Source organism: Alternaria conjuncta (genome assembly GCF_024043145.1).
Source record: "Alternaria conjuncta strain BMP 0040 chromosome Unknown scaffold_10, whole genome shotgun sequence".
Classification (NCBI taxonomy): Eukaryota; Fungi; Ascomycota; class Dothideomycetes; order Pleosporales; family Pleosporaceae; genus Alternaria; species Alternaria conjuncta.
Genome location: NW_026250099.1, coordinates 120,438 through 147,658, shown reverse-complemented (window position 1 = coordinate 147,658; position 27,221 = coordinate 120,438). Strand labels below are relative to the sequence as shown.

Sequence of the window (27,221 nt, the reverse complement as noted above, 5' to 3'; positions counted from 1 at the left end):
ACATCCTCTTTCACTGCCTTTTCACGCTCACCTCCACACAATCTACCACAATCACACACGTCATACCAATAACAACGCGCACTCTCACTTACACACAACATCACAGATACTCAAAATACTCTATTCGAAATCTTACCCACCTATCCCCAATCATCACCTCCACACTCGCCCGCTCGCTCTTGCAGTCCGCGCACCCAAAATGGCAACACCAAACCGCAACCGCAACCGCGGCCGCAGCTTCCAACGTGTCGACCGCGCACAAAGCATACTCTCCGACTCCCAAGCCTCCTTCCACACACCGCGTCCCACGCCCCCACCACCACCCACGCGCAGCGGCCGCGGCGTACGCGCCAACAGCACTGTCAGCGATGCGCCTTCCTCGCTGCTCGAACAAGACACGCCTGGAAAGTCCGCTCGGAAAGAAGCAGCAGCCGCAAAATTATCCTTACACTACCACTACGCGCCCACAGTCCCAACTCCGTTTGCAGGCACGCTGGAAGCGGGGTTGGATGCGATACAAGTCTGGGGCCGGGTTCACAGTAATCTTGGAACGAAAGGATTGCATCCGCTCATTGATACGTTACTCCGGCCAGTGGACAGTAAGACAAACTGGCCTGCTGTGTTCAGTGCGCTTGAAGACCGCCCCCAAGGTCGTTTCCGGTATCTATGTGAGGAGCTACTTTTCCTGATCACGCGGACGTTGTTGCCGGAGGCGATTGTGCAGAATAGGGCGCTTATGGCCAGGCTTTATGATCGGAAGAAACAGCTTGCTATGCGGTTGGTGCTGCGGTATGATATGTTGAGGGAGTGGAAGATGGAGCATGGGGCGACGGGTCGCGAGATGCCTGTTGCGGTTGCTTCGGTGCCGCCGACGGGGATACCGGCGCCTGATCCAGTGCCCGTGAGTTTCCCTGCGAGGTTTCCGCATAGAAGGGCGCGGCTGCCTAATATCATTGCGACGGTGATTGCGGCGCCGGCGGGAGGGTATGGGACGCATGGTGTGATAGCGAGGATGAAGCATCATGTTACGGCCCTGGACGATTATCTGCTGTTGACTGATGAAGAGGTGGCGGGGTTGAGTGGTATCGCGCTGCTGGAGAGGGTGTGGCAGGTTCTGCTGCATTGGCAGTGGTTGAGGCAGAATAATGAGGTGCTGGAGGAGATGGAGGTGCATGGATGGGAGGAGTTGGAGGGCAAGGCGGATGAGTCGGAGTGGATTGCTGATGATGTGAAGAAGAGTGCGGCACCTGGGAGTAAGAGAGCGAGGGAGAAGGAAGATGAGTAAGGGTCGAGGATTGCAGGTGATTGCAGGCTGAGAGCTATGAGCAGGGAAGGTGCTGCCAGGAAGACTTGCAGATAAAGAGGTGCGATGCGCACTACAAAGCGCCTAGTCGGTGGACGCTGCTGTTCTTGCTCCAGCGACGGAACGTCTTGCCTTTCCACCAAAAGAGAATACCGAACGAGCACCAGAGCGTAACAAGAGCTGCGTTTGTCATAATGGGCGAGATAAATCTACTGCAATTAGCAATGCTCCTACATGATCAGATTTACGCGTCTTACCCAACCTCTTCACTCCACGGCGTGATGAATTTGCCAAATCCGTAGCCCCAAAGATTCTTGTTGACGGTGATAGCGACGAATAAAGAGCCTGCAACGGGCTTGTACGAGTCAACAGCATATGTACTGACGATACCAGGTAGCGCTGCAACTTGTATACCAGCGCATGTGTAGCCAATGACGATGATGGCTTCCCAGGGCCACTTGCGCTCATAGCCTATTGCGACGACAATATTGCCGATGAACATGATGACGACATATGGTATCATAGCTGGCAACCGCATCTCCGGCTCACGTATACCATTGTTCTTCCTGGTGCTCCTTGCAGACACCCAATCGCTGAGTGGGCCAGCAGTGAAGAGTCCGATGAATGCTCCAATCATGATGGCGAAGTTTGTAAAGCCAACAGTCATGGGCTTCATGTTGTAGGGAGGTAGGGCGAGGACTTGGCTTTGTGTGAGGTTGATCGTGAGGAAGCTGGAGCACGACCAACTGACGACGAAAGCGGCGAATTCGACAATGGGGAAGGCGAATAGCTTCCAGGGAATCCAAAGGTCGAGGAAGATGGAACGGAACGGGTGGGCGTTTGGTTGGAAGATCTTCCACTGCCATTTGCCAGGTTTGCCACGGCCAAGGAAGGGGTCTCGCTGAGCTGTCTCGGACATCTCTAGGCTCGCCGTGTTTGGCAGGATGGAGTTAGCTGTGTTGATGTGCTGGATTGGATTTGTCTCTTTCTCGCTGTCGGAGTGGTTGATGTCTTCCTGGGTAGTCGCTCGTGTCTTCTCTTCTAGTGAACTGGGTTTCTTCTGTCCCAAGTGCTCGGGCAATGCGCGCTTGAACCTTGTTTCTGGGAACATGAAGACCACCATCAAGAATGAAAGGCCGAGGATGCCAGTATTGAGCCACCAGAAGCTGCGCCAGCCGACCGTCTCAGTCATTGATCCAGACACGATGGGACCGACCATCAGCGAGCCCATGTAGACTACCCAGTAAAGAGTATTCCACTTCCCACGGTCATGCAAGAAGAAGATGTCGGCGATGATCTCGGGCATGATGGTCTCAGCCGGTCCAGCGCCGATGCCGTTGAGAATACACGCGCCCATGAACGAGTTGTAGGAGTTGGCCTTGGCGCGCCATATCGAGGTACCGAAGTTGATGAGTTGGGATGCGAGATAAACCGGGCGACGTCCGAAAGATGTACTGATTGGAACCCTAGCATTACCCATTAGTCTTTGGCGTCTGCATCATGATCTGGTGGTACTCACCAGATGAAGTTGCTAAATCCCAGTACCAAGATGCAAACACCGGTGAATTGAACTGCTCCGGCCAAATCGGTGTTGAAAGCTTCTATCAGTGCTGGAAACATCGGTGCTAGAGCCAATGGACCAAATCCTTGCGTGAACGTGGCCATTGATGCCGCGATGATGCATGCCATCTTCCAACCGGTACTCCAATTGAGAGGATCGTTGGGATCATCGCTGGGTTGAGGAACGAGGACTTGGCGATGCGCTCCTTTGACGAAGTGGTGTGAGCCTACATCTGCCATGACCTCCGTGCCGGGAAGGATTTCTGTGTGGAGCTCGGCTTCGAGCTGCCGGCGTTCCTGCGTCGCTTAGTACTGGGCGGTATCAATCCTCTTGGAAACTTACATCTTCGTTATAGTCGTGTGCCTCCATCGTGATCAAAGCAACTGGTGTGTGAGAGGCAATGGTTGTGCTCAGACCAAGGACGCAGCGAGGTACTTGTATCGCTTGTTGTACGAAAAGGCGCACTTCGCGGGCCTATTCTGACTCAAACTGGAATGTCGGTGCTATTGCGATTCGACTTCGAAAACCAGCCGGAGTGCAAGTCAGACGTGGCTTGCCATGGAGCGCGTGAAGATGTCGGCAGGATAGCACCGTGAGCACCTCTCGTGATCCGGCAATTGTAGTCGGAGCAGAATCCAAGACAAAACGTTGCTAAAATGTGTAGACAACGGCCGGCCGATCCTCCGCTGAGCGTCTGGGTTACTTATCGCCCAGCCTGATTTCCAACAGCCAGGTTCTCCGCATCTCCCACACGTGAAGGACCTGCGTGCCGTCTCATCGTTCGTAACACATCATCTACGGCACATATCAGCGCGCGCTGTCCAGTCATGAGCCTTGATCGCGTATTAGCCTCTGTCTAGCCCTGGTACGTCGATACATACCCATGTTCGCAGCGCTGTGATCTCGACCCAGGTTCCGGGATCGAGCGGCAGCGGATGAAGTGGGCGGCAAATGTCTTTGCAGCACGCTCAGCCACGCTGCGAAAGTTCACGCGAGGGTTAAGCTGACCGCACGGGAATTTGATCGAAAGAGTGATGGTTTGGTGATCGTGAGTGAGGTTTGACGACTTGTGTAACTGCCGAGCCACGCTATTTGGCGCTACGTCACTAGTGCGATGCGGGGAAATAAGGGGAAGCCGCCACGAGGGGACTAGAACGCCGAGCTTACGACACCAACATTGACTGTCCAGCATCACGACAGGGAGCTCCTGCTGTTCTACTGATAATATCTTCGTTGTGTCTAGCCTATCGCGCAACCTCACTACGCCTCAGGCTTCAGCGGCGCGGGTCGTAAAGAGCATGTTTGTCTCCAGGTATCCCAGTCCTTCTACCGCCTATCCCTCTAAGTGTTCTGTGCCTCAATCTTCGCATACGAACCGATCGTGTACTTTGGGGTCGTAATTCATGCGGCCTGTAGGCCATGGGAACTCGAAGTTAGCTATCTCGCCGTAGGCAGGCGGACCGAATTCCTTCCACCAGTGGCACGGGCGCTTGCAGAAGCACACAGGAGGACTGTAAGAGATGGTCAGAACACACACCGGCAACAACAGTCTCAAGCTGGGGGGAAACAAGACTTACAAAGGTCGCCGCAAGTAATCTGACATGATTGTCAGCCTTTCAGCGGAAAGGTTGTGAAGCGTACCATTGCGCTCATCATGCAGTATTGCCTCCCACTTAGTACGTGTGCTGAGTTTCACATGTCCGGACATAGTTACGGATGGTATCTGTCGAAGGTCCTCCAGCGCCAGTGTGAAGAACCAATCCAGTAGTGTCTTCTGACAGGAGATCAGGTCAGTAGGATGGCTCGGCAACGACCGAACCCAAGGGTCGTGGGAGAAGAATTGATCCTCGATACCTACCCTCTCTATCCATCGGGGGAGAGAAACCTGGAAATGCAAATGGAGGCGAGCTAGCGTCGGGATCCTCCCAAAGACTCGAATCAAAGCTTGACCTGGCCACTCCACTTGGCGTTGGTCATCATAGCCCAGAAACCTGAAGTAAATGGAGTTTGGAAAACCGAGAGAGATGTGACGGAGCCATTTGCCTTGCAAACTAGGCAACACCTCTATGAGCGTCCAGGGATCCCGAAAATGCGGCACAGTCGATGTCACGGTAAACTTGCGGAACTCGGCTCTTACCTGCTTACAGATGTACTGTATGTTGGTGTTGATCGACGCCCAAGGTCGTTCATTTCCGATGGGATCGAGAGAGTACTGAGAAGTCCGTGCGAATGCCATACAGCGGTTAGTGTACGCTGTATACGTTGCCTGGCCGAAGATTCTCAACGGACTTCGCAACGGGTGTTCATGGTATCCTAACTTTTTGTGAGGCCATATGTAAAGCCCAAGAAGCTGTCTGTATATCATCGAGCGAAGTTCGAAAGGCAAGTCCAACAACCTAAAAGCGCGGCCATTCGCCTGCCACCAGCACTGTTGGCTGTTGTCAACAGCACGTGGAGGTAGTGTCGCGAGCTTTGCCGTGAGCCAGTTTCCGAATGAAACCCATTGATGTGAAAGCCCAATCTCTACGTCGCTCAATAAGGTTGCTACTGGACCGCATGGAAGAACCAATGAGGGTCGTCGGCGTATCTGTAATGCATTTGTCTTGCCAAGTTCCCCAGATGAATGGCGCGCGAAGAAGGTTCCGTCTTGAAGCGACTCCAAGGACATGTCGGCTATCGAGGTCTTCCTCCATACATCGAAGTCGATCTTGCGCAACTCGAGGAGACGGCCCTGTAACATACGGTAGTCAACGAGCTGAGAGTCGTGTCAGCCTGGTATTTGAGTAACGTTCACGTCGCACGTACAAGCCCGGTCTCGTTGCTAAAGCCTTTACATTTGCACCGAACCTCAACCCAATCACGTAGAGGACGCCAGCTACGGCGCCCGCGGACCTGGACACATGCTAGAGGAGAAATGTCTGCTATGTCTGACTTGTTCGACAACGATAGATCATAGCGTATCTTGACGCGAGGGGTTCCTGGGCTTGTACCAAAGAAGCTATAGTAGCCGGAAGAAACCTGTTGGATCTTTCGGGGGGACACCTTGAGCCCGACCGTTTTCGCGTGGAATGTGGCGCATCCGCGGCGCTTCTCGGCAATGTACTCGTTGATCGTGGCCGAGATCAAGTCCTTGAAGTGTCAGTGTTGCCATACAATAACATGGTATGAGTGGAACTTACTGCTTCTTCGACCGCATTGGGAGCCTCCTGACGACTCGATTGTTGTGACATTTTGCCGCCAGGTCTAGGGGTTGAGTACACAGCGACTGGTCATAGTTCGGGAAGGAGTGTGATTGACAGAGGTCTTATACGCAGGCGCAAAGAATGGAAGAGTGTGTGACCCTTAGGCAGCAATCTGCGTGAAGGATTACGGTCTCCCTCATACTAAGTCAGTGCGTCAAAGCCTTCTCGAGACCGAACAAGGGTGAAATCAAGGTAGAAGCTGGGAACTTGTAATTGCTTGTTGGCGAAATGATCTTGTATGGACTGCGACCGTAGTATGAATCGGTGACTACTATTTCTCGAGTCTGCACAAGATTGTTAGATACGCAAAGTAAAAATGAAGTGCAGATGACGGGCGAACAACGCACTGGGTGAGAAGCTTGCTGTGTGGTGATGAGATTGGAAGAAAGGCATGGTGGAAAGCGGCGCGGTAAGTCTTTTCGCACATTTCATGGAGCGCATTTCGAGATTACAATTTGTCGGCTGCGAGTAAGACACATAGGCAGGACATCTACATCGCATTCGTATTGTCTGAACGTGTTCATTTAAAGACATTGTAGGCTACATAGTAGACAATGGTCTACTTGCGCCAGGGCCAGACTCGGTCCAAAGCTCCGTACCTATCACATGCTGTCATAGGTATCATGACTTCTCAGTACCAGGAAGAATCCACAGTCGCACCCTCTCCTTCCTCAGCTAGGGCCCCTGTTGCACCACCCGCGGGAATTCGTGGAGCAAAATCGTCAGGTACCCACATCACAGGCCCGAAACTCACCCCATGAAACTTCTTCATGCTGCAGGAGTCGAGTTCGTCACTGAGACACTTCGTATCCTGGCAGACATGTCCATATATGCAGTCTGCACGATGGCAATCACTGCCCATCGCGCAAGGGTTCCTCTTTGTCATATATCTAACCACCTTGTAGATCTGGCTACTAATTTCAGAGTGATCAAAGGAACAGTCGCTACCAAAGCGGCATTTTCCTTTCCCGAGGTGGAACAATCTGCAAGGCGGGGCGGCGCCACTTCCGAATTTCTCTGCGTATGCTTGTCTATCGGCGGGAGAAGGAAGCCCCATATGGTAGTCTAGACGATGCCCAGCTTCGTTGACGGGTACATGGCCACGTTTTGCGTCTCGGAGATACGGAAGTCGAAGTTCTTGACGATGCGCATCCGTGGTATCGTTCACCGTAGTAGGTTCAACGTCGCAATCATAGTGAGTGTCGACGTAGAAAAGATCGTGTGACTCGTTTTTGCAAGAAGCGTCAACGCTGATCAGTTTCTCTACGAAGCGCTTGCGCATAGAGTGCGATGTGAGCGAAGAGAACGGGTCTTTTCCTGCGGGCTTATCGAAGATATTCGGGATACTGATAAAATCGCACGGCAGAGGAACGAACTTGGCCCCCGCGCCCATCCCGTCTCCCTGGACTAGCGTGACTTTCTTGGAAGATGTGCGCAACATCGCGAGGTATACAGGTCGTCTCCAAGCAGCGAGGAAGATGTGCTTACAATTTGGGTCGTACCGAGCTGTTTCGAAGGCATCTAATATGGTTAGGAAAGTCGTTTTGAAGATGTTCAAGTGTCACTCACTAGAGACTTTGAGCTCTACCGTAGCTTCGTCTTGAACGCCGATGAAGTCGAAGTCAGCGTCAATCGAGGAAAACTGAACAGCAAATTGCTGAAGCGGGCGAAGTAGATCATTCTCTAACTTGACCGAGTTGGCATAGAGGCGCACAATCAGTCGAGACGCCCCGAGTGCTGCGACTGCGGATATACCGATCAAGTAATTCTTAATCGCTTTGTGAAGACGACTCCTGATTTTGAATGGCTTGACTCTTTCGAACTCGGAGTAGATGTGCTCGGAGGCTTCATGGTAGACGTCGTTACAGAACTGAGTGTAGAGTTAGCAGTTGATGATGTAAAAGTTCTCGTCATGTTGAGATGTACTCCAACACTCAAACACGTCCTAGACGACTACATCATCATTTGCTTCTTTATCTTGCAACGTAAATCGTCGTGTATCCATCTGATAGGCTCTGGATAATGGGTACAGGGGAACAGCTTACCGGATGACTATGCGCATCAATCAGCACCAGTACGTGAGCATCGCCGCGTGAGTGGAACTTGGTGACAGTCTGCTCCAACTCCACCGCAGCCTCTTGGAGCGACGTCTTGGATCTTTCGCGAGGATCTTCGTGGGTCGATATGCTATCAGCGAGGCTACGCAGTCGCGCCGCCAGCTCAGCGACCTTCTCGGGGCTCGCCATGTTGTTGAGAAGATGAGAGAGAAGCCTCTGGGGCTGGAAATCTCTGTATGGGCGTCTCTGAGATCCCTGTCAAAGCGCGTCGCTCTTCATGTTCACCATTCACCGCGCCAAGGCGGTGAGCGTGCGGCGATCGACCGATTAGGAAGTCAACATAACAGACGCGACAAAGACGCTCGGATGGATCGCAGTCGAAAGCGGTAGAAGCAGATGGAAGCAATGGTAAAGAGAAGTAACGCAAGGAGTCGACCTGTCGACCACACGTAAGACTGTATAGCAAGTATCATAGCACTATTGAAGGTCAATGGTGGTCGAAGACAATGCCAAAGGCCGTAGTACAACGTCGGAAGCACTGCATGTCGTGACGCAGTGTCAATGCCATCTCCAGTACCAAGACCTAAGTACCGGCCGTCCCAGTTGAGCAGCTTCTCTTCGCATGCTTGATTTGAATATCTCTTTCTCCCTTTTTAGGCAAAACGAAGAGCTTTCCAGCAAGCATATGCGATCGAGCACCGTTAGCGGCTTGTGGACCCCGGGAGTGTCTGCGTCTACCAAGTGGGCAAAATGGCGAGAGAGAACGGTCCTCATAGATTCCCATAAAATGCAACGAGATGTCGTGAGGACGTATCTGTTGAAGCGCACGGAGAGAACTGCCCGCGCGGTCGGTATCACCAGCGCTCTAAGATGATGATCAATGACGTCATCACCCTTTCCTTTTCCCACAATCCCAGCCACACCGATGCGCGTGGCTGTTCCTGTTCACCATCCACATCAACAACATTAGGGTACCCTCTTTAATAGCATACTAAACTTTTCGCGCGACGCTTCGATATGCTCGCATGAGTCTGTCCGCGTGGGCGGAATCCTTGCCCCAGCTCCTCTAGCTCTTATGGCGAGAACAGCCACCTGCTCACTACGCGCGAGTGCACACACCAATAACGATTGCCAACTCGTTTGCGATCATCGTACGATTTCTCGGAAGCAAGGCAACTGTTTAGTGTCACTGCTCAGTAGCCCTTAAACGTCTCGCTACGCCGTTTGATGTTATCAGCATCGCCATCGGCTCTGTTGCGTTGCGAGAGGCGCTGCTTCAACATAGACCCAGAACAGTCAAAGACTATAAGAAGGTCGATAGAACCAACATCCCGTTCAAGATACTGCTTGGTCCAGTTTTGCGAGATTACCGGTGGTAAGCGTGCGAGCCTCGTTTTATTGTGGTCTAGTGCCTATGAAAGCATCACCCAGGAAGAAAGTCTCCCGAGGTCGTTTCACCATCTGGAGCACTCTCACCCACTTTGGTTCCTTTCGGTCTAACGCAATCATTGCGAATCATTTCCTCGATAATACTCGTGTAGGGGCTGTCAGGCTGAGTGGCGTCTGCCTGCAGAACGTCTCCTACGCTCAAGTGCGCACACAAGAATGCGGCTGAGTTGGCCGTATGGACTAAGCGCGCGGAACCGGAACCCCCGAGAAGGAATATCACGCGCAGATTCTTGTGGAGAACCTCATGAATACCCTGCGACTTGTCCAAAATACCGAGTCGTTCGGCATAGAGATACAAGGTTGCTTGTGTGTGTACTAGCCCAGATTGGCACACTAGGGCTTCATAGGTCAGCATGCAGTCAACCCCCCGGACGCGCCCTTGAATGACTCCACATTTCGCGAACGCAGTCCATCCCATGCGTCATGTTGGCGCGGATGTCACCACTTCCGTAGTCCACTCCTTCCTTTCTTGAATAGCACTGACTATCCCTACTGCGCAACATGGATACCTGGTCCTCAAATGTAGAAGACGATTCGACTGTCGGTACTGTATCGCTTGGTATGGTGGTTATTGATGAGATCCACCTGCCAAAACGATCGCCTTTGATTGACGTAGCGGGCGGCTCCGGAGCTTACGGTATGTATCTTACACGTGTGGCGCTTCCGGAACGCTGATAGACTTACGATAAACAGCAACGCTGGGGAGCCGCCTGTTCAAGACCCCTGCGCTATCGAAGACGGTGGGCTGTCTGGCTCTTGTGGGCGACGACTTTCCCGATGCTGTGCGAGAGCAGCTACAGGCCTGGCGGACCACTCTGCACGCAAACGTCTCGCAGGACAGACTGAGCACCAGAGGGCTTCTTGAGTACGAAGATGATACCTTTGGACGTATGTGACTGCCTTGTTCCAGTGGTAGACTTTTGGAGCTTACGATCGCCTAGCGAAGAAGTTCCGCTATACTACGGAGCCGTTGAAGCCATCACCAATCGATCTGGTAAACACAAATCTACTTGGCTCGGAAGCATTTCATCTCCTTGCACCACCCGAGGTTATCGAAACACAGATTCCAGAGCTGATAAAGCTTCGCATGCAACACGGGTTCAAAAGCCGGCCATTCATAGTGTGGGAACCATTTCCAGCAGCTTGCACCGTCCAGAACCGACCCTCATTCCTGGAAGCCTGCAGACTTGTGGATGTGTTCTCGCCCAATCATTTGGAAATGTCTGCCATGTTCGAGAATTCGCCTTCCGAAAGCTTCCAGCCTGACCGACTGGAAACATTCGCACTAGAGTTCAGCAAGGCAATCGGACCGAGCGGAAACGGGATCGTTATCGTGAGAGCAGGTGAGCATGGCTCACTGACCACTCAACATGCAGCTAAGAATATATGGCTTCCGCCATACTACGAATCATTGGTGACCAAGGTTGTCGATCCTACAGGAGGTGGCAACACGTATCTAGGCGGGTTTATTGCAGGCTGGAAAGCATCAGGAGATATTACTAAAGCATCTATGTATGGCAACGTGGCTGCAAGTTTCGCTATCGAGCAGATCGGTTTGCCTTCTTGTGAAGTGAGCGATGGTGAAGAGATGTGGAACGGCACTCGGGTAATGGAGCGTCTTTCCCAGTACAGAGAGAGGCTTAGATCCACAGGAAAGAAGTGAGAAGAGCATATCAGAAAGGTAGAAAGGGCTACTGCAATGATCGATTCGACTATGAGTTTCGGAGACATCAGTCCGTATGGAGCCCATCAATTGTGCCGTTCGAAAGCCCACCCTGGTGTCTGCCGATGCTGGCCTGCTACCATTGGAGCGAACATATCCGCCGTACGCTGTCGGGACGCTTGATGTCACTTATAGCGCCCTGCAGAAGTCCTGGTACTGGATGGACATGGACGCAAGGGAAGCCGTTCTATTCCAGACATCTGGCAGTCATAGAGAGCCCAATCTCAACAGTATTCTGCACAGCGCACGCTGCGCTCACTTTCTGTTCTTTTCGTTGGGATCCGGGGAGAAGCTGATGACGAGACGAAGCATTGAGGCTCGGTGTAGCGTAATTACATCAGAATAAGTCCACTTTACAGCACGCCACCGAATCCTCGAGCAGCAAGCTTACGTCGACATTGATACGCCATTTTAGCTACAAACGCTTGAGCAAATTCGCCTTGTAGACAACGTCCGGTATAGCAAGTTCCACTTGCAAAGATGAAAGAGCTCAAGACCGGTGTCAGCTTGCCAGGCAATGTTAACACTCAGGTCACATAGTAGCAACCTCATCTGTTCTACCTCGCTAGCTTAGTCTTCGAAGCAAACCCTGAAAAAGAGCCGCCTCAAAACGGAGACGAAGTACTTGCCGCCACCTCCGACTACATACCGTCATATCCCAGCTTTGACACAATCACACGTAAGTGAGGCTTGGGTCCGCGAATCGACGGAGTTGTGGAGTCACGGAGAATACTCCGCCGAACTTCACTCGCGACCCAACGTACCAAAACGAATACTGACGCTACTGTCTAGATGCCGCTTTAGATTGAAGATGCCGTTGTAGAATCGAAGCACAGACTTCACCAACCCGTTCCCGTGAAATAGATCAATGTAGTCGCGAACCAAGCCTTGCCTGCTCGTATCGAGGGCCGGCATACTGTCTCCGAAGGGCTCAACAGCTCTTGGCAGAACGTTTCACTCACGGGCGGCTCCCGCAGCCTCATCGTGATGCAAGGTATCCTTTCCATACGCCTGCCGTAGCCCCGGAAGTCGCTTTGCACGCGACTGACAAGACCTAGGGGATATGGGGCGATGGGACGATACGAGGCTCCAGGCGTCCCGTCCTCGCCATCGGTAGCGCGCGGACTTCGAAGCCGCACGAGGGATTTACCACCATCTTACAGAGAACTATCGGAAATTTGACGATGCAAGATTAGCGATTTGAGGGGGTGCAGGAGGAAAGCCGCCACCCTTCATACTGGGGAATGCCGGATTCCTGTACATATACCAATGTGTACTGTGCAGTAGGCTGGAGAGCTCAGCGTGGCATGTGCCTGGGTCCCAATGGATGATAGTCAGATCGTCGAGCATGAGGGGTTGACGAAGGCGTTGTAGCTGTATGCCTAGATCTTTCCCAAGGAACTCTAACAGTACTAATGCACGTACATGCAGAAGTCTCAATCCCATGCGTCTCAGCCTTCGACTACAGGATCTAGGTGATCACCGCCCTACCTTAATTGAGAACCCCATTGGGTACCAATTGGGTTACAGGACACGCTACCCCACTGTCGGAACGTGCATTAGCACATAGGGCTTGTTTTGTAATCTGACAGGACCGGACGCTAAAATCGCCGATCACCCCCCAATTTCCCGCTCCCCTGCACGTTTGCGCTGCCACAGTCGTGGCTTCCAACGTCAAGAATACGTTTCCACGATGCCTTTTAGGATGTCCGGCACTCAAGTCTTGGGCTCGATTTCGCTCGTTATTGGTACGAACTAAAACGGGGACATGACGGCGCGCATTCCGGTTCGATACGGAATTGAATACCGAATAGATAGAGGAATGCCTTTGCCGCTTCGTCTCCTCAGGCAGCCTCGATAAGTATTGAGGAGAGATATATATAAAAGTGACAGTTCGTGTGAGTTTGTCAGGATGACCACATTCGTATGTCTCTTCAGAACAACTTCTAGTAGCACGTCTACCCCACGAGATATATACCAAAAAAGAGAGCAACACCATCATCATCATTGTCACAGCTATTCCACTTTACAGTCTTTACCAGGACATATCTTTGATCCCAATCATGCCTTCGTTCCTAATGAGAACTTCACACGGTCTCATCAGCATCTACGACTCAAATCTCAAGAACGACCAGCCCGCCCTCCTTCTCCTACACGGCAACGCCTCATCCTCCAAACAGTTCCGCCATATCATCGAGTCGCCCACAATCAACAAGGGCTGGCGCATCGTTACTCTAGACCTCCCCGGCCACGGCTGCTCGTCCAATGCCCCTGATGTCAAGACAACGTACTGTCATCGCGGCTACGCCGACCTCGTCATACGTGTCTTGCAGCACCTCAGAATCGAGTCTGTGGTGCTCATGGGCTGGAGTCTAGGTGGTCACATCGCGATCGAAATGCTTCCCTGTCTCGCTCATGACGATCCTCCCATGGTGGAAGATGCACCTCGGATCAGCGTCAAAGGGCTCATGCTTATCGGTACCCCTCCCTCGCGTGGCGCCGAGCAGATGGCTCAAGCGTTCAAGATGCCGGCTGGTGGGCTTACCTTCGCGGGGAACAGGAATTGGGTCAATCTGGAGGCTGAGCTGTATTTGAGACACGGTGTGGCAGCGGGCAAGGAAGAGTTCTATGAGAGGTGGATGTTGGAGGATGCGAAGCGGACGGATGGGCGCGCGACAGTCTTCATAGCTGATGCCGCGACTGGGACGAAGGATTGCCCGCCTAAGGGTTGCGATCAGAAGCGTGTGGTGGAGGCGACTGATGTGTTGATCGCGGTCGTGAACGGAGTGGAAGATCAGTTTGTCAACCTGGATTATATCGATGAGGAGGTGAAGTGGAAAAGGCTCTGGAGGGGTGAGTGCTTGGGCTTATCTGGGCTCGGGCATGCGCCGTTTTGGGAAGATGCGGCAGGGTTTGAGAAGGTGTTGGAGGAGTTTTTGGACGATTGTGAGGAGTGGGAGGGTTCGGATGTTGATTCTGCTGTAGGTATTTAGCCTACCATGTCCATGGTTTCTCCCAATGTACGCAAGTCACTGATACCTAATTCATATGTAGTTTCCGCTACTTTTTCTTGTTGAATGTGCTGGTGGTATAACGCAGGCACGACGCGGCTGAGTAACACCTTTGCTCATAGTATGCAGCAGGTAGTATCAGTTACAATCCCATCATAGTCGTGAACATGTGCATTGGAACGCCACATCGCATACCATAACGTTCACTAATTGCTGACAACCATCTCGATACGAGGACATGTGATCGCAAGTTCGCTTCTGGCGAGGTTTGGATGGGGCGTAACTAGTCAGTGCTCATGGAAGCGCTAGAGCTATGATTCCGAATGCTAGATCCCTGTACACGTCCCGCCTGATCTACGCATGTCTGATCTAATGCTTACGACCTAGCAGGGCGTAGTCCCACTCCTCTTGGTACTTGGGAAAAAAATCCCGCTCACCAATAAGGTGCTTGCCCATGAACGCCTCCCAATGCTCGCGCGCTTCCCCGCCCTGAGTCATGGCTGACTCAGAGCTCTCGCGCTCTCCGCATGCGAACCAACTTTCAGCTTCTGATGTGGAGCAGCGTACTCGCCGAGACGAAGACTCTTATCAATTTCTTGGCGATTTAGGTACACATTGGTAGCTGTGCGTATTTTGCTCAAAGTCCTCCCGCCTGCGCGAGCTGCAAGTTTGTGGTCGTATAGTAAGGAAAATATCCCGAGCTCCCATTGATCAGGTGGAAGCTTCTCCAAGCCGTCCGTGACTTCGAATCGCTTGTACCATCTATGTTCACCTTTGGCGATGGTACGCATCATCTTGTGCCGGTCTTCGCTTTCCATATATTTGATGAGACTATTCTTGACCACAGCTGCTTTCTCCGTGTATTTGCTAAAGGTGGACAGACCGGATGGTATTATCCCAGTGAGGGCCGCGCCGTCGGAAATGGACCTGGTTTGGCCAGTACCTATGGACAAAAATAGTCTGTACAGCCCGTAAACAGAGCTAAAATGTGTGCAACTTTAGTGCATAAGTTGTACTTACCCTATATACATCCTGCTTTATAGTAATTAAGCCTGCAGAGGATGTTGTAGAGGTAAAGGGAGCCTTTAGTGTTTATTACGTGCTAGAAGCGCTAAGCCTAACAAAGGCATCCTAATATCTTAGCAGCCTTTCGTCTAATAAGAGACAAGCTTAATAGGCTAATAAGAAGCAATTTCTTCTAATAATTAAAGCTCTATAGAGCAACTGTAATATGCAGCTAAAGCTGCAATAAGATAGTAGGTTTATTCTTATTACTCTAAACTAAGGCAGCTTTAGAATAAGCGTAGTAGCTAGAGTTATTCTCTTATATACTACTATCTTTAAAAGTAGAGCTACTATAAAGGCTCTTTACTTCTAGTAGCTTATTCTCTATCTTTTACGCTTAAGCCTAAGAGGTCTTTTTGCGTACTTTAGTTATATATATTAGAGAAGAAGATATTTAGTAATAGTAGTTTACTAAGCTATTTATCTAAAGTAGTTATTTCTATATATACCTATAGTAGCTAAGAATAACTTTATAATAAATACGTAATAAGTTATTATAATAAGTTAGTATAATAAGTCTTATAATAGCTTATACTATAGAACTATAGTTAAAGCTTAACTAGTAAGTTTATAAAATACGCGTCTTTTACTACTTCTTTTTAAACTTTCTATTATAATAATAAATAACTAAATTATTATAATAATAAATACCTAGCTTATTATTTATTAACCTTTTAGCTTATCTAATAATCTTATAGCGTTATTTTTATATTTATATTTTAATTCTTTACTATAGTATAAGATTTTCTACTACTTACTTACTTTCTTTAAAGTAATACCTAAAGAATTAGAGATAAAAAAAGTATAGCTACTTTATTAGAATATAAAAGTAGCTAGAATAATCTTATATATATTTAAGTAGCTTAATAATAGTATATAATTAGTTTATACTTTAAAGTAGAGTTTCTAATATTATAGTATTAAGTTATTTCTACTTTTATATATAAGAGATAGCTATAATTAAGATACTACTTCTCTAACTTACTACTAAGTAGTAGCTAATAAATTCTAAGAAAAAGTTTTTAAAAAGAGTATAGTAGTAAAAGGTAAGCTTAGTAAATATACTACTTACTAGGTTTAGTATATAACTAGTTTAAGATAGTAGAGGTAGTTAGAGCTAGTATTATAAGTTAGTTTTAGACTTTTATAATATTTACTATTTATATAAAAGAGTAGCGTTATAGAAGAAAAAAATCTACTTCTAGACTAGCGCCTTAGTAAATAAAACTAGGTTTATATTAATATATTAAGGTCTAGTGGCTTAAAAAAGAAGGGTGTAGCGGTAGTCCCTCGCCCAACCTGCCACGTAGACATGTCTGAAGTACCTTCGTTGTAGGTCGTGACCCATGGTGGGGCAATACTAGGGTCGTATTAATGATTGTAAGTGCGCAAGAGATGTGTCTCGTCCCATCGCCGAGTGGATATGGCAGTTACGCATATCCTAAGCATCATCAACAACAGTTCTTCCTATATAATTCCAACACACTTGATCACCTACGTTTGGCAAAGCTTATATTCTGGACTCTGTAGCTCGAAAGCACGAAGCTTGGACTCCATAGGGTCTCGTCGTGTTGTCCAACTCTTCGCGTCGTTCGAATCGTCCGAACTATCCGGGTCATGGAGTTCATCTTCACTTACGAGATCTTCCAAACCTGTCGTGACCCATCAAAAATTCTGGTTTTGATTACAAAGACCGCGTTCGTGCTTGACACACTCGTAAGAGGCTGTCGCGCATAGCTTCGAAAGCCGTGGAGATACCAGAAATGGGTATGTTCCGCCGTTTCAAGACGAGCGGGAAGAAGAAGAGCGGGCCGGCAAGCGAGAAGCAAACCGAGGAGCCACCAGAGGAGTTGTTCTCGACGGCAGGCGCATACGGACTCAAAACGGTAGCGGAAGGAGCGACTGATACCGTAGAGTAGGCGCCCAGCCTCACTGGAAACCGCGAAACCACATGGACGTACAAAAACTCCATCTTTTGGCCCAAAGACCTGCTCGCGAATGACCTCAAAAACGTGCGCATCTTCACCTTTGGGTATGACGCAGATGTGGTCAAGCTCCTCACTACCGCGGGCGGAAACACCGTACGCGACCATGGAAAATCTCTCGCACAAGATCTATCCTTGCGAAGAGCAGAAACAAATACAGTACGCGAATACCAAGTCTAACACCGCCTTCTTTACTAACTGGTAATAGAGCTCACGACCAGTAATCTTCGTAGCCCATTCCCTCGGCGGCCTCGTCGTCGAACAAGCCCTCCTAATCTCGCGCGGCACCTCCCAACTGCACGTAAAATCACTCCTCACCTCCACTTTCGGCATCGCCTTCATGGGAACCCCCCACCTCCGCTCACGAAAAGCAGACTGGGCAGCCCCCCTAACCCGCCTATCCTCTCTCGTCCTCAAAACCAACAAAGCCATCGTCGCAGTCCTAGAACCAGCCTCAGAAATGCTATCAACCCTCCAACAAGAATTCCACACCCTCCTCGAAGACAGACGACGCAATGAAGGGAAATGGATTGAGATATTCTGTTTTTACGAGGAGTTGAGTTATGCTGGGATTGGGGATATCGTGCCGCGTCAGTCAGCGATCCTGCCGGAGTATCCTAATGCTAGTATTCATCAGAATCACTCTGACATGACGAAGTTCAGCGGAGCAACAGATCCGGGGTATGTGAGAGTACGGGGGCAGTTGTGGTTGTGGGTTGATGCAATAAACAAAAGAGAGCTCAGTACTACTGCGACAACCCCAATGCAACCCGACTCCGATGAACGAACACTTGTCTCGCGGTCGGACAGATCAGAGCACGCATCTAATGTACCCGATGGCAAAGAAGTATCTGAGTTGGAAGGCTCGGGAGAGAGGCAAACGGCGCGAAGGGGGGGAGGAGTACAGGAAATTGGGAGCAGTCAGACTGGCGCTGTTTTATCTGGAGGCGGCCCAATCTTCATGGGGAATATCAGTGCTGGGCGTGATTTCAGTTATACCCAACGCTCATCATGAAAGACGCGCATCACAAGACATGTATTTTACCTTCTCTGCTAATCCGCCACCCTGTGTAGCGACTGAGGATGCGCTTGCGTCTAGATACCTGCCACTCACACCTCAGGCAACACCAACGAGACACATGATTTCTTCAATAACCACGTGCCTAGAGGAAAACGCATCATCGAAAGTCTACCCGGAACGCAATGGCAGAGATGTGCTTTGTCGTAAGTACAAAGACAGCGTAGCGAATACCTTCAGGATGTATGTTTCTAGGGAGAACTCTGGTCCAGGAGCATCGAGCTCGTTCGTGTGGAAGACGCGATGTAGACCGAAGAACAGATGTCATGATGGATAGCGAAGACGGATCGATTTGCGTCTAATCGAGCCAATCTACTTCTTTTTCTCCTCTTCGTCGTCCTCATCATCATCTTCTTCTTCCTCATCACTATCCTCTTCATCGTCATCATCGTCGTCATCATCGTCATCATCATCATCATCATCATCATCATCATCATCATCTTCCGCATCCGAAACCTCCTCTCCAAGAGCCTTAAGCCGTTCCTACAATCATTAGCCCCATCTCTCATCGACTCTTCACACGAACGTAAACAACATACCTTGTCTTTCGTCCTCTTCTCCTCAAGATCAGCCAGCACCATGATCAAATCCTCAAGCTCCGTCGCCTTCTCCTTCTCCGCCTCTTCCGCTTTACGCAGCTTCTCTTTGAGATCTTTGAGTTCCTTTTCACTTGCACCTCCAGCGCCAGCCTTGCCCTTCTGAGGGTTTAACTTCGCGGCAGCTGCTGCAGCTTCAGCTTTACGCAATTTCTCCTCTGCTTCTTTGACCTTCCAAGTCTGATCCTGCGCTTTTGTCTTCAGATCCTGGTTCTCGGCTTTGAGTTTATCGATAGTGGATTGGAGAGCTTCCTTATCGGATGTGGATTGCTTGAGTTGCGCTTCGAGAGTGGATTTGGACTGCTCCGTCTCTTCCTTGAGCTGCTTGAGTTGAATCTCTTTCTCTTCTTCGAGCTCTCTGAGCTGCGTCTCTTTCTCCTCTGTAAGGATCTGAAGCTGGGCTTCGCTGTTTTGGACGTGCGTTTGTGCGTTGCGCAGGGATTCGGTGATGGTGGCGACTTCGGTGCGGGTTTGTATGAGTGTGTGTTCGAGGTTACGGATGTTCTCGATGGCTTCTTGGCGGGCCTTCTCTGAGGCGCCCAACCGACGCTCTAATTCGGTGCGTGTTCTATGTGCGTCGTGGAGCTGCTCGTCGTACTCTTGTCTGACCTTTGCGATCGCTAGATTGGCGTCCTTGCTCGCTTGTTGGACCTTGTTGTTGAGCGCAACGATTTGAAGATTGTACTTGTTCTCCATTTCCAGCATAGCTTGTCGGTGCTCGCGATCCTTCTTCGCAACTTCCTTGTCGAGATCGTCGTGCAACTTATCGTTGATGCGCTTCAAGGTGCTGCGTTGCTCCTCGGCCGACTGCTGTGTCTTGCGATGCTCCGCCTGCTCCTGGTCTATCTTCTGCTCCAAAGTCATTAGTTGTGCTTTGAGCTCTTGGATGGTTTGCTCCTTCTCGTTACTCTCGCCACGAAGTGCATCGACTACATCTCGATCAACACCATCATGTGACTGGTGCTGTTCGATATTCGGATTGCGATCGATAGCCCGCGAAAGTCGGCTAAAGTTGTCTTTGAGGAAGTCTACAAAGGCCTCGTCGAAAAAGATGTCCGGCAAACCACCACCTCCGCCGGCAGTCCGGGGCAAGACCTCAAAGTCTCGTACCAGCGGATGACGTCGTAATCCGGTTATTGCGTCCAGGTATTTGTCACGACCGAGCTTCGTCATGAGAACTGGTTGTAGTTCGCGTCGTGGCACAGGTGAGTCCCTTGTTGAGAATTCGTATACGACTCCCAGCAGTGCAGCACAAAGACCGCGGATCATGACTCGGTCTTCTCCAGGGGTCAGGACGGCTTGTACTAGACTTTGCAGGCTGCTAGCTTCTCCTAAGAAATCATCTACTGCAGCGGCATCCTCAAATAGCCAGCCTAGCAATAGCATCAGGTAGGCTACCGATATGCGCTCGTCTTCTCCAAGTTGCAGACTTGCGATGAGGTTGGCCGTGAGCGTTTGTATGCAAGTGACGACCTCTTCACCGCTCTCTGCATCTCCTTCCTTGACCCCCATCAGAGTGTCTTTCGCTTGATAGTCATCAAAGATGAGATGGTAGATTAGGTTTGAGGCAAACCAGATCCTGTATGGGTCGCCAGTTGGGGGAACCTGGGGTCCGGCCATTAAGATTGTAAGAGCATTCGCTGTTTCGTCGCCGCCTTCGTGACCACCGATGGCTCGGTTGAGGAAGTGTTCTTGTATTTGTCTGTGGTTGTAGAAGTAAGCCTTGATACACTCGCATCCTGCATTACGCAGGTCGAACAGGTCGTTCGGCGCCGGAAAAAGGACCAGGTTCAGAAGCGCTTCAATAACGTATACGGAAGGTACGCCGTTGGGAGAAGTGACGCCGTTCGTAGGAGGCTCAACAATGGGCCTGACCTGCTCTTGAGCGAATCCTTCTTGGAGCCGAGCGTTGCCTCTGATCAGATCCGCGCACGTGTTGAGAGCCTCGATCTTGATGGGCATGGCGGTAGCGGGGTCGAAAGCGATGTTGAGGAGTTGGCGGACAAGGCCATGCTGCTGGAAGACGTTCTGGTTTTGCAGTGTGCCCGGGCTGCCCTTGGCGAGGAACATGCGCATTATGGCGAGCAGCCCCCAGATGTTCTTGTCGCTCTGCGGGCTGACCCAGTCGTCCTCTTCTTCAACACTTGCGCGTGCCTTCTTCGGCTTGTTGCCGCCGGGTAGCAGCGCGGCAAACCTGGCGACATGGCCCATCTCTCTTATGTTGGTCTGGTTAGACACGTTGAAGCGTATGAGGATAGCCAGCAGACTCAAACAATCTTGAACCACAACCCCACCCTGAGTAAGGCCGCCATCGGCATGTATCATATTGAAGACCTTGGTGAAGGCATCCTCGAAGACGAAAAGCTTCTGGAGTTCGGCAGAGGTTCGGGAAAGATCGGTAAGGACGACAAGGGCTTCGTTACGGATGGCGTCGCGGGGGTCGTCCAGGGTGGCTACCAGGCGCTCAATGCCGCCGGGGGCTGTGAGGACGCATTCCTGGGTTCGTTGAGGGCGGGCGAGGGAGATGGCGCGTATCAGTTGGAGCGAGTACAGGCGAGAGTAGAAGTCGGGCTTGTCTAGGAGATCAAGCAAGAGAGTGATGTTGTCTTGCCGCTATCATAAGCTCAGCACTAGTAGATATGTAGCAGGGCGGGACCTACTTGTGAGAACTGGTCGGCCAGCAGCAATTCCAACTCCTCCGAGGCCTCGTGGCTGGTCTCGTCGGGGTGGAAGAGCATGAGCAGCGTCTCGAGCACCACCTTGAGCGTGTCCACGTCGTCGCCATCTTTAGTCAGCGAGGCGATGAGCCCTTTGAGCGCGCCCGAAGCGACCGAGGCAGGATATTGTTTGGCGAAGCTCCGGAGGCCGAGGATGGCAGCGCGACGGTCTTCGAGGAGGCTTGCGCTCGTCAGCCTCCCACTAAGAGTGCTGATGGTGTCGGTTGCCGTCTGCTTCGGAGGCGCATTGGCCTCGAGAACGCGCATCATCTTGGGCGATTGTCAGGGCTATGGCTTCATGGTAGAATATACGACGAGTGTTTAGTCATGCATGTGACTCTCCCATAGAAACGTAGTCGTCCCGTTGTAGCGCAGGCCCCTCGGTGTGGAGCTCCACGTATAATTTGGCGCACGGGCTCGCGGCTCCTCCACATCCCTGCGGCGTCGGCGAGTCGGCAAAACCGCGACCTTCAGGGTCCCGGCCGCGATCCCAAGGAAAGAGCGCGTCTTCCATCGCCGCTCCCTCTCCCTCTCTCCCCCCATCACCACCTCCCATCAACCATCGTGCGCACATTCGGTGATCGCGCGCCGACGGAGATTGCGGCACTAGCACTCATATCGCCGCACTGGATATCGCATCCGGCGCTCCAAGAGGAGGAAAGGGCTTTCATCGCCATCAGGCAGTCTTTTTCTTTCCACCGCGCATCGTCGCAGCACTACCACACACTCCAGACTACTAGTACACGCGCTCTCGCACTCATCGCAATCGCACTCGCACTACTACCCTCCAGCTACAGTCTCACTATAGCCACCCTTCACCCTCACACGCCGCGCGCCACCGAGCGCCTACCGCCATCATGGGTGTCCCAGCCATGTTCCGCTGGCTCAGCCAGAAATACCCCAAGATCGTCTCAACAGTGCAGGAGGAGTTGCCCAAGAAGGTCGGCGACAACGTCATTCCTGTAGACCGCACCGGCCCCAATCCCAACGGCGAAGAGTTCGACAACCTCTACCTCGACATGAACGGCATCGTGCATCCTTGCTCGCATCCCGAAGATAAGCCCGCGCCCAAGACCGAGGCCGACATGATGATGGCCATCTTTGAATACACTGATCGCTGTGTCGGCATGGTCCGTCCCCGTAAGCTTCTCTACATGGCAGTCGATGGCGTTGCGCCTCGTGCCAAGATGAACCAGCAGCGTTCGCGTCGTTTCCGCGCCGCCAAAGAGGCAAAGGAAAAGGACGACGAGCGCGCTGAGTTCCAGAAAATGCTCAACTCGCAAAAAGCTAGTCGTGGCGAGGACATCTCCAGTCTCGAAGAGGTCATCGAAAAGACCTGGGACTCCAATGCAATCACCCCCGGTACACCCTTCATGCATCTCCTTGCCGAGAGTCTTCAATACTGGTGTGCCTACAAGTTCACAACCGACCCCTCGTGGAAGGACATGAAAGTCATCATCTCTGATGCGTCTGTGCCTGGTGAGGGTGAACACAAGATCATGAACTTTATCCGCTCGCAGCGTTCTATGCCTACTCATGACCCCAACACCTCGCACGTTATCTACGGCTTGGACGCCGATTTGATCATGTTGAGTCTTGCCACCCATGAGCCTTATTTCCGTGTTCTCAGAGAAGATGTCTTCTACGACTCGGGTAAGGACAAGGTCTGCACGCGCTGTGGCCGCAAAGGACATATCCGCAACAACTGTGAATTCCCCGACGACGGCAAGAAGCTCACCGAAGAAGAAGCTGCCGAAGAGTGGGCCACTTCTGAGCATCAGCTCAAGCCCTTCATCTGGCTGCATACCAACATTCTGCGCGAATACCTGGCAGTCGAGATGGAGACGCCAAAGCGCAAGTTCAAGTACGATCTAGAACGCTCCCTCGATGACTGGGTCTTTATGTGTTTCTTTGTCGGTAACGATTTCTTGCCACATTTGCCTAGTCTTGAGATCCGAGATCAGGGTATCGACTTGCTCATCAGCATTTGGCGAGATCTCGCTGCTGAAATGGATGACTACGTGACCAAAGATGGTTTCCCAGACATGCGTCGTGTGCAGCAGATTCTCTCCGCCCTAGCGACTCGAGAGGCTGGCATCTTCAAGAAGCGAAAGGAAGTCTCTGATCGCCAGGCAGCAAACAGGGCTAGGCGCGAAGCACAGCAGAACGGCAACAAGCGCCAACGAACTGAAGCAAGCGGCCCACCTGGCTTCAAGCGTGCGAAGGAGAGTACCGACACGTACACTAGCGCAGGTATAGTATTCTTCGATCCCAAGGATGCGCAGTCAAAAGAAGTGCGCGATGTGCACAAGGACATCATGCACACCCGTGACGCCCAATCCAACAAGAGCGCTGCTGCTCGACTCAAGGAGCTCATGAAGGCCAAGGCCGATGGCACCGCTGTGCCTGAGCCTGAACCGACCCCAGCTTCTGAGCCTGCGTCGGAAACCGCCGCTGAAACCGAAACCGTTCACCTTGGAAAGCGCAAGGCAGATGAGGTTGAGGACGCCGACAACGGCACACCTGGTCGCAATACGCCCGTCATCCCCGACCCACCCGCCCAGGCTGCCGAGCCAAAGAAGAACGACGACGGCACTGTAGAAGACACCATCATGCTTTGGGAGGAAGGTTACGAGGAGCGTTACTACGAGCAGAAGTTCGGCGTTGACCCCAACGACATCGCCTTCCGTAACAAGGTCGCACGTCAGTATGCGGAGGGTCTCTGCTGGGTGTTGGCCTACTATATGCAAGGTTGCCCATCGTGGACATGGTATTTCCCTCACCACTACGCTCCCTTTGCCGCAGACTTTGTCGGTCTCGAAGACATGGATCCCCGCAAGCTCTTCGAGAAGGGCACACCCTTCCACCCATACGAGCAACTTATGGGTGTCTTGCCCGCCGCATCAAACCATGCCATCCCCGAACCCTTCCGTGTACTCATGGAAGATCCTCAAAGTTCTATCGTCGACTTCTACCCTCCAGACTTCCCTATCGATCTGAACGGAAAGAAGTTTGCCTGGCAGGGTGTCGCCATTTTGCCCTTCATCGACTCGAAGCGACTACTAGATGCCATGGCAACCAAGTATCCTGAGTTGTCTGACGACGAGAGAAAGCGCAACGAGTTCGGCAAAGAGACACTCATGTTCTCCCAAGAGAGTGGTCTTTTCGACGATGTCGAGAAGGCTCTGTACCGCAAGGGAGAGCAGAAGTACAAGATCGATCCTGCTAAGAGTCGCGCGCTGCATGGAGAGATTGAGCCGCACGATCTTTTCGTTATGGACAGTCAGCTCGTGCCGCCTTTCGATGCAGATGGTATCACGGAGTTTGAGATTACTCAAGATCGGTCAATGAGGTATGTTCCAGATTCTTTCAACTTTACATCGACACAGTACTAACAGTCAATACAGAGTATACTACGAAATGCCCAGCGTGAGCAACACCCGAGCCCACAAGTCCGCCCTCCTCGAAGGCGTCATCATGCCCAAACCAGCGCTCAGCCCCGGTGAAGCCGAATCAGTACGTCGCTCCAACGAACGCGGTGGCTTCCGCGGCGGCCGTGGCCGAGGAGGTGGAGGTTACCGTGGAAACTACAACAACGACCGAGGCGGCGGCTACAACAACGATCGTCGCGGCAACGATAACTACAACAACGGCGGTGGACGAGGCGGCTACCAAAACGGTCGTGGAGGCGGTGGCTGGGACAACAACCGCGGCGGATACGGAGGCAACCAAGGTGGCTACGGCGGTCCTCCACCCCCACAGAACTTTGCTCCTCCCTTCCCCGGCGGTAACTTCGCGCCTCCCTTCCCGGGTAACTTCCCTCCCCCACCACCTGGATGGGTACCTCCCCCCGGCGTAGGAGGCTGGCAAGGCGGCGCGCCTCCGTACGGCGCACCTCCCATCCCACCACCAGTTACGCAACGTCCAGCTTGGATGAACGGTGGAGGTCAGCAACACGGTGCCCCGCCGCCACATCACGCACCCAACAACAGCTCGTTGAGAGATGAGCGGTTCTACCGCCCTGCAGACGAGATTCTAGGTCGCAGTGGAGGTGGAGGCGGCGGTGGTGGTGGATACCAAGGAAACAACCCCTACAATGACCGCCCGCCGAGGGATGATAGGGGTGGTCGCGGAGGTAGAGGTGGACGTGGTGGACATCGTGGCGGTGGTGGTGGAGGAGGGGGATACCAGGGTAATAGGCAGAGCTATAACTCTAATGATTATCGTTAGAGGGAGGCGTGCGACGGATGTGGTATGGATGGGGTATGGGAAGGATGGGATGGGATGATTAGGATATGAGCTTTGTACAATAGTATATGGGTTTTGATTGATGCCCATGAAAATTCGTTCTTATGATTTTTGAGACTTGGGAACGAGATGCTGTGATTGTGTTGTGAGTGTGTATGTCTTCGTGTGATCTTCTTCCGCTGTCCAGAGTTCACATGTCGCACTTGGTGTTTCCTTTCGTTGATACTTGATCGAAACATGGAGGATCGATTTGACATTCTGAAGGCTCAGCACGTGACTGGTACTGGGGAGTATAAATACCCCTCGCACTTCCTGTCTTTCTCTCTCATATCACCCTCCCTCTTTTGTTTTATCAAAAAGGTGGAGCTAGTCTTTCATGGTGCGTTCTCTGCTCTCGGTGTCTCAAAATGGCCGGACACCACACCATGATCTTTTGTTTTGCGGCACTCCGTCATCGTGGACATACATCTCGCACTCAATCCCATGACTTCTTCATCGTTATCGTTTCGTGTTTTGCACCATGTCAACGTACTCTCTCAGGCTTCAGTCCTCTTCTCATCGGGGGGGATTGCTGGCATTTTGAAACGCACATATCGGGTACTTGTTCAGATTTTGGAAACATGACCCATCTGTATTGACGTTTTGACAGATAATTTGGATTCCGGAAAAGGACAGAAACATGGACAGTTTTCGCAATGTTTTTGGTAGGTGGAGGACAGGAAGGCGACTCGCACATGTATACAGTGTTACTGGGGTTTTTTTGGTGACTTTGGTGCTCCGCACATGTTTGGATGTTGATGAGTTTTTTTTTGTTTCTGCTTTCCAGACATGTGATTTTTCCATACTTCTTTTGGGAAAGGCAGCGATCTCCAACATGCGATGATCGTCTTTGGTTTTGGGAACTGAAGTTAAGGGAAGAGACGCGGAAGTCTCGTACAAATAGGTTAAAGGAAAGAGCAGTTTTGCTCTTCTGCACATATCCAAGTACTGGTGGTGATTTTTGTTGGTTTGTAGACATTTCGTAATTCTCGAGAAGTTTCTGGAAAAGACGGTGGAATTGATCATAACCAGGTCGAAGGCGCATTTTTGGTGATTGAAGTAGAGAGACAAGACGAGGAAGACTCGCACACATCGAAGATGCGAAGTATGATTTTGGTCTTTCGCATAGGGCGAAAACGTTGGAAAT

At 51.4% G+C, this 27,221-nt stretch overlaps 10 protein-coding genes across 10 annotated transcripts; 5 read left to right on the top strand and 5 right to left on the bottom strand.

The window, feature by feature from the left end:
- Positions 1 to 199: 199 nt before the first annotated feature.
- J4E85_007111 (uncharacterized protein) lies at positions 200 to 1,285 on the top strand (the record flags this gene model as incomplete). The annotated part of the gene is made up of 2 exons (XM_051471345.1): positions 200 to 901; positions 1,019 to 1,285. 2 exons carry the CDS (start codon positions 200 to 202, stop codon positions 1,283 to 1,285), a joined length of 969 nt encoding a protein of 322 aa, XP_051324419.1.
- A 91-nt stretch (positions 1,286 to 1,376) lies between these two features.
- J4E85_007110 (uncharacterized protein) lies at positions 1,377 to 3,233 on the bottom strand (the record flags this gene model as incomplete). The annotated part of the gene is made up of 4 exons (XM_051471344.1): positions 1,377 to 1,512; positions 1,561 to 2,769; positions 2,823 to 3,160; positions 3,207 to 3,233. The coding sequence occupies 4 exons, from the start codon at positions 3,231 to 3,233 to the stop codon at positions 1,377 to 1,379; spliced, it is 1,710 nt and encodes a 569-aa protein (XP_051324418.1).
- A 988-nt stretch (positions 3,234 to 4,221) lies between these two features.
- Positions 4,222 to 4,572, bottom strand: J4E85_007109 (uncharacterized protein; the record flags this gene model as incomplete). The annotated part of the gene is made up of 2 exons (XM_051471343.1): positions 4,222 to 4,375; positions 4,538 to 4,572. 2 exons carry the CDS (start codon positions 4,570 to 4,572, stop codon positions 4,222 to 4,224), a joined length of 189 nt encoding a protein of 62 aa, XP_051324417.1.
- Positions 4,573 to 5,654: 1,082 nt separating this feature from the next.
- J4E85_007108 (uncharacterized protein) lies at positions 5,655 to 6,094 on the bottom strand (the record flags this gene model as incomplete). The annotated part of the gene is made up of 2 exons (XM_051471342.1): positions 5,655 to 5,993; positions 6,044 to 6,094. 2 exons carry the CDS (start codon positions 6,092 to 6,094, stop codon positions 5,655 to 5,657), a joined length of 390 nt encoding a protein of 129 aa, XP_051324416.1.
- Positions 6,095 to 7,667: 1,573 nt separating this feature from the next.
- Positions 7,668 to 8,352, bottom strand: J4E85_007107 (uncharacterized protein; the record flags this gene model as incomplete). The annotated part of the gene is made up of 2 exons (XM_051471341.1): positions 7,668 to 7,976; positions 8,152 to 8,352. 2 exons carry the CDS (start codon positions 8,350 to 8,352, stop codon positions 7,668 to 7,670), a joined length of 510 nt encoding a protein of 169 aa, XP_051324415.1.
- Positions 8,353 to 10,113: 1,761 nt separating this feature from the next.
- J4E85_007106 (uncharacterized protein) lies at positions 10,114 to 10,508 on the top strand (the record flags this gene model as incomplete). The annotated part of the gene is made up of 2 exons (XM_051471340.1): positions 10,114 to 10,249; positions 10,306 to 10,508. The coding sequence occupies 2 exons, from the start codon at positions 10,114 to 10,116 to the stop codon at positions 10,506 to 10,508; spliced, it is 339 nt and encodes a 112-aa protein (XP_051324414.1).
- Positions 10,509 to 13,398: 2,890 nt separating this feature from the next.
- Positions 13,399 to 14,328, top strand: J4E85_007105 (uncharacterized protein; the record flags this gene model as incomplete). The annotated part of the gene is made up of 1 exon (XM_051471339.1): positions 13,399 to 14,328. One exon carries the CDS (start codon positions 13,399 to 13,401, stop codon positions 14,326 to 14,328), a length of 930 nt encoding a protein of 309 aa, XP_051324413.1.
- A 2,846-nt stretch (positions 14,329 to 17,174) lies between these two features.
- Positions 17,175 to 18,085, top strand: J4E85_007104 (uncharacterized protein; the record flags this gene model as incomplete). Its single annotated transcript, XM_051471338.1, is given in 4 exon segments — positions 17,175 to 17,326; positions 17,339 to 17,492; positions 17,605 to 18,008; positions 18,055 to 18,085. 4 exon segments carry the CDS (start codon positions 17,175 to 17,177, stop codon positions 18,083 to 18,085), a joined length of 741 nt encoding a protein of 246 aa, XP_051324412.1.
- A 701-nt stretch (positions 18,086 to 18,786) lies between these two features.
- Positions 18,787 to 22,057, bottom strand: J4E85_007103 (uncharacterized protein; the record flags this gene model as incomplete). The annotated part of the gene is made up of 3 exons (XM_051471337.1): positions 18,787 to 18,957; positions 19,014 to 21,683; positions 21,731 to 22,057. The coding sequence occupies 3 exons, from the start codon at positions 22,055 to 22,057 to the stop codon at positions 18,787 to 18,789; spliced, it is 3,168 nt and encodes a 1,055-aa protein (XP_051324411.1).
- Positions 22,058 to 22,644: 587 nt separating this feature from the next.
- On the top strand, positions 22,645 to 26,017 carry J4E85_007102 (uncharacterized protein; the record flags this gene model as incomplete). Its single annotated transcript, XM_051471336.1, has 2 exons — positions 22,645 to 25,139; positions 25,195 to 26,017. The coding sequence occupies 2 exons, from the start codon at positions 22,645 to 22,647 to the stop codon at positions 26,015 to 26,017; spliced, it is 3,318 nt and encodes a 1,105-aa protein (XP_051324410.1).
- Positions 26,018 to 27,221: the final 1,204 nt, after the last annotated feature.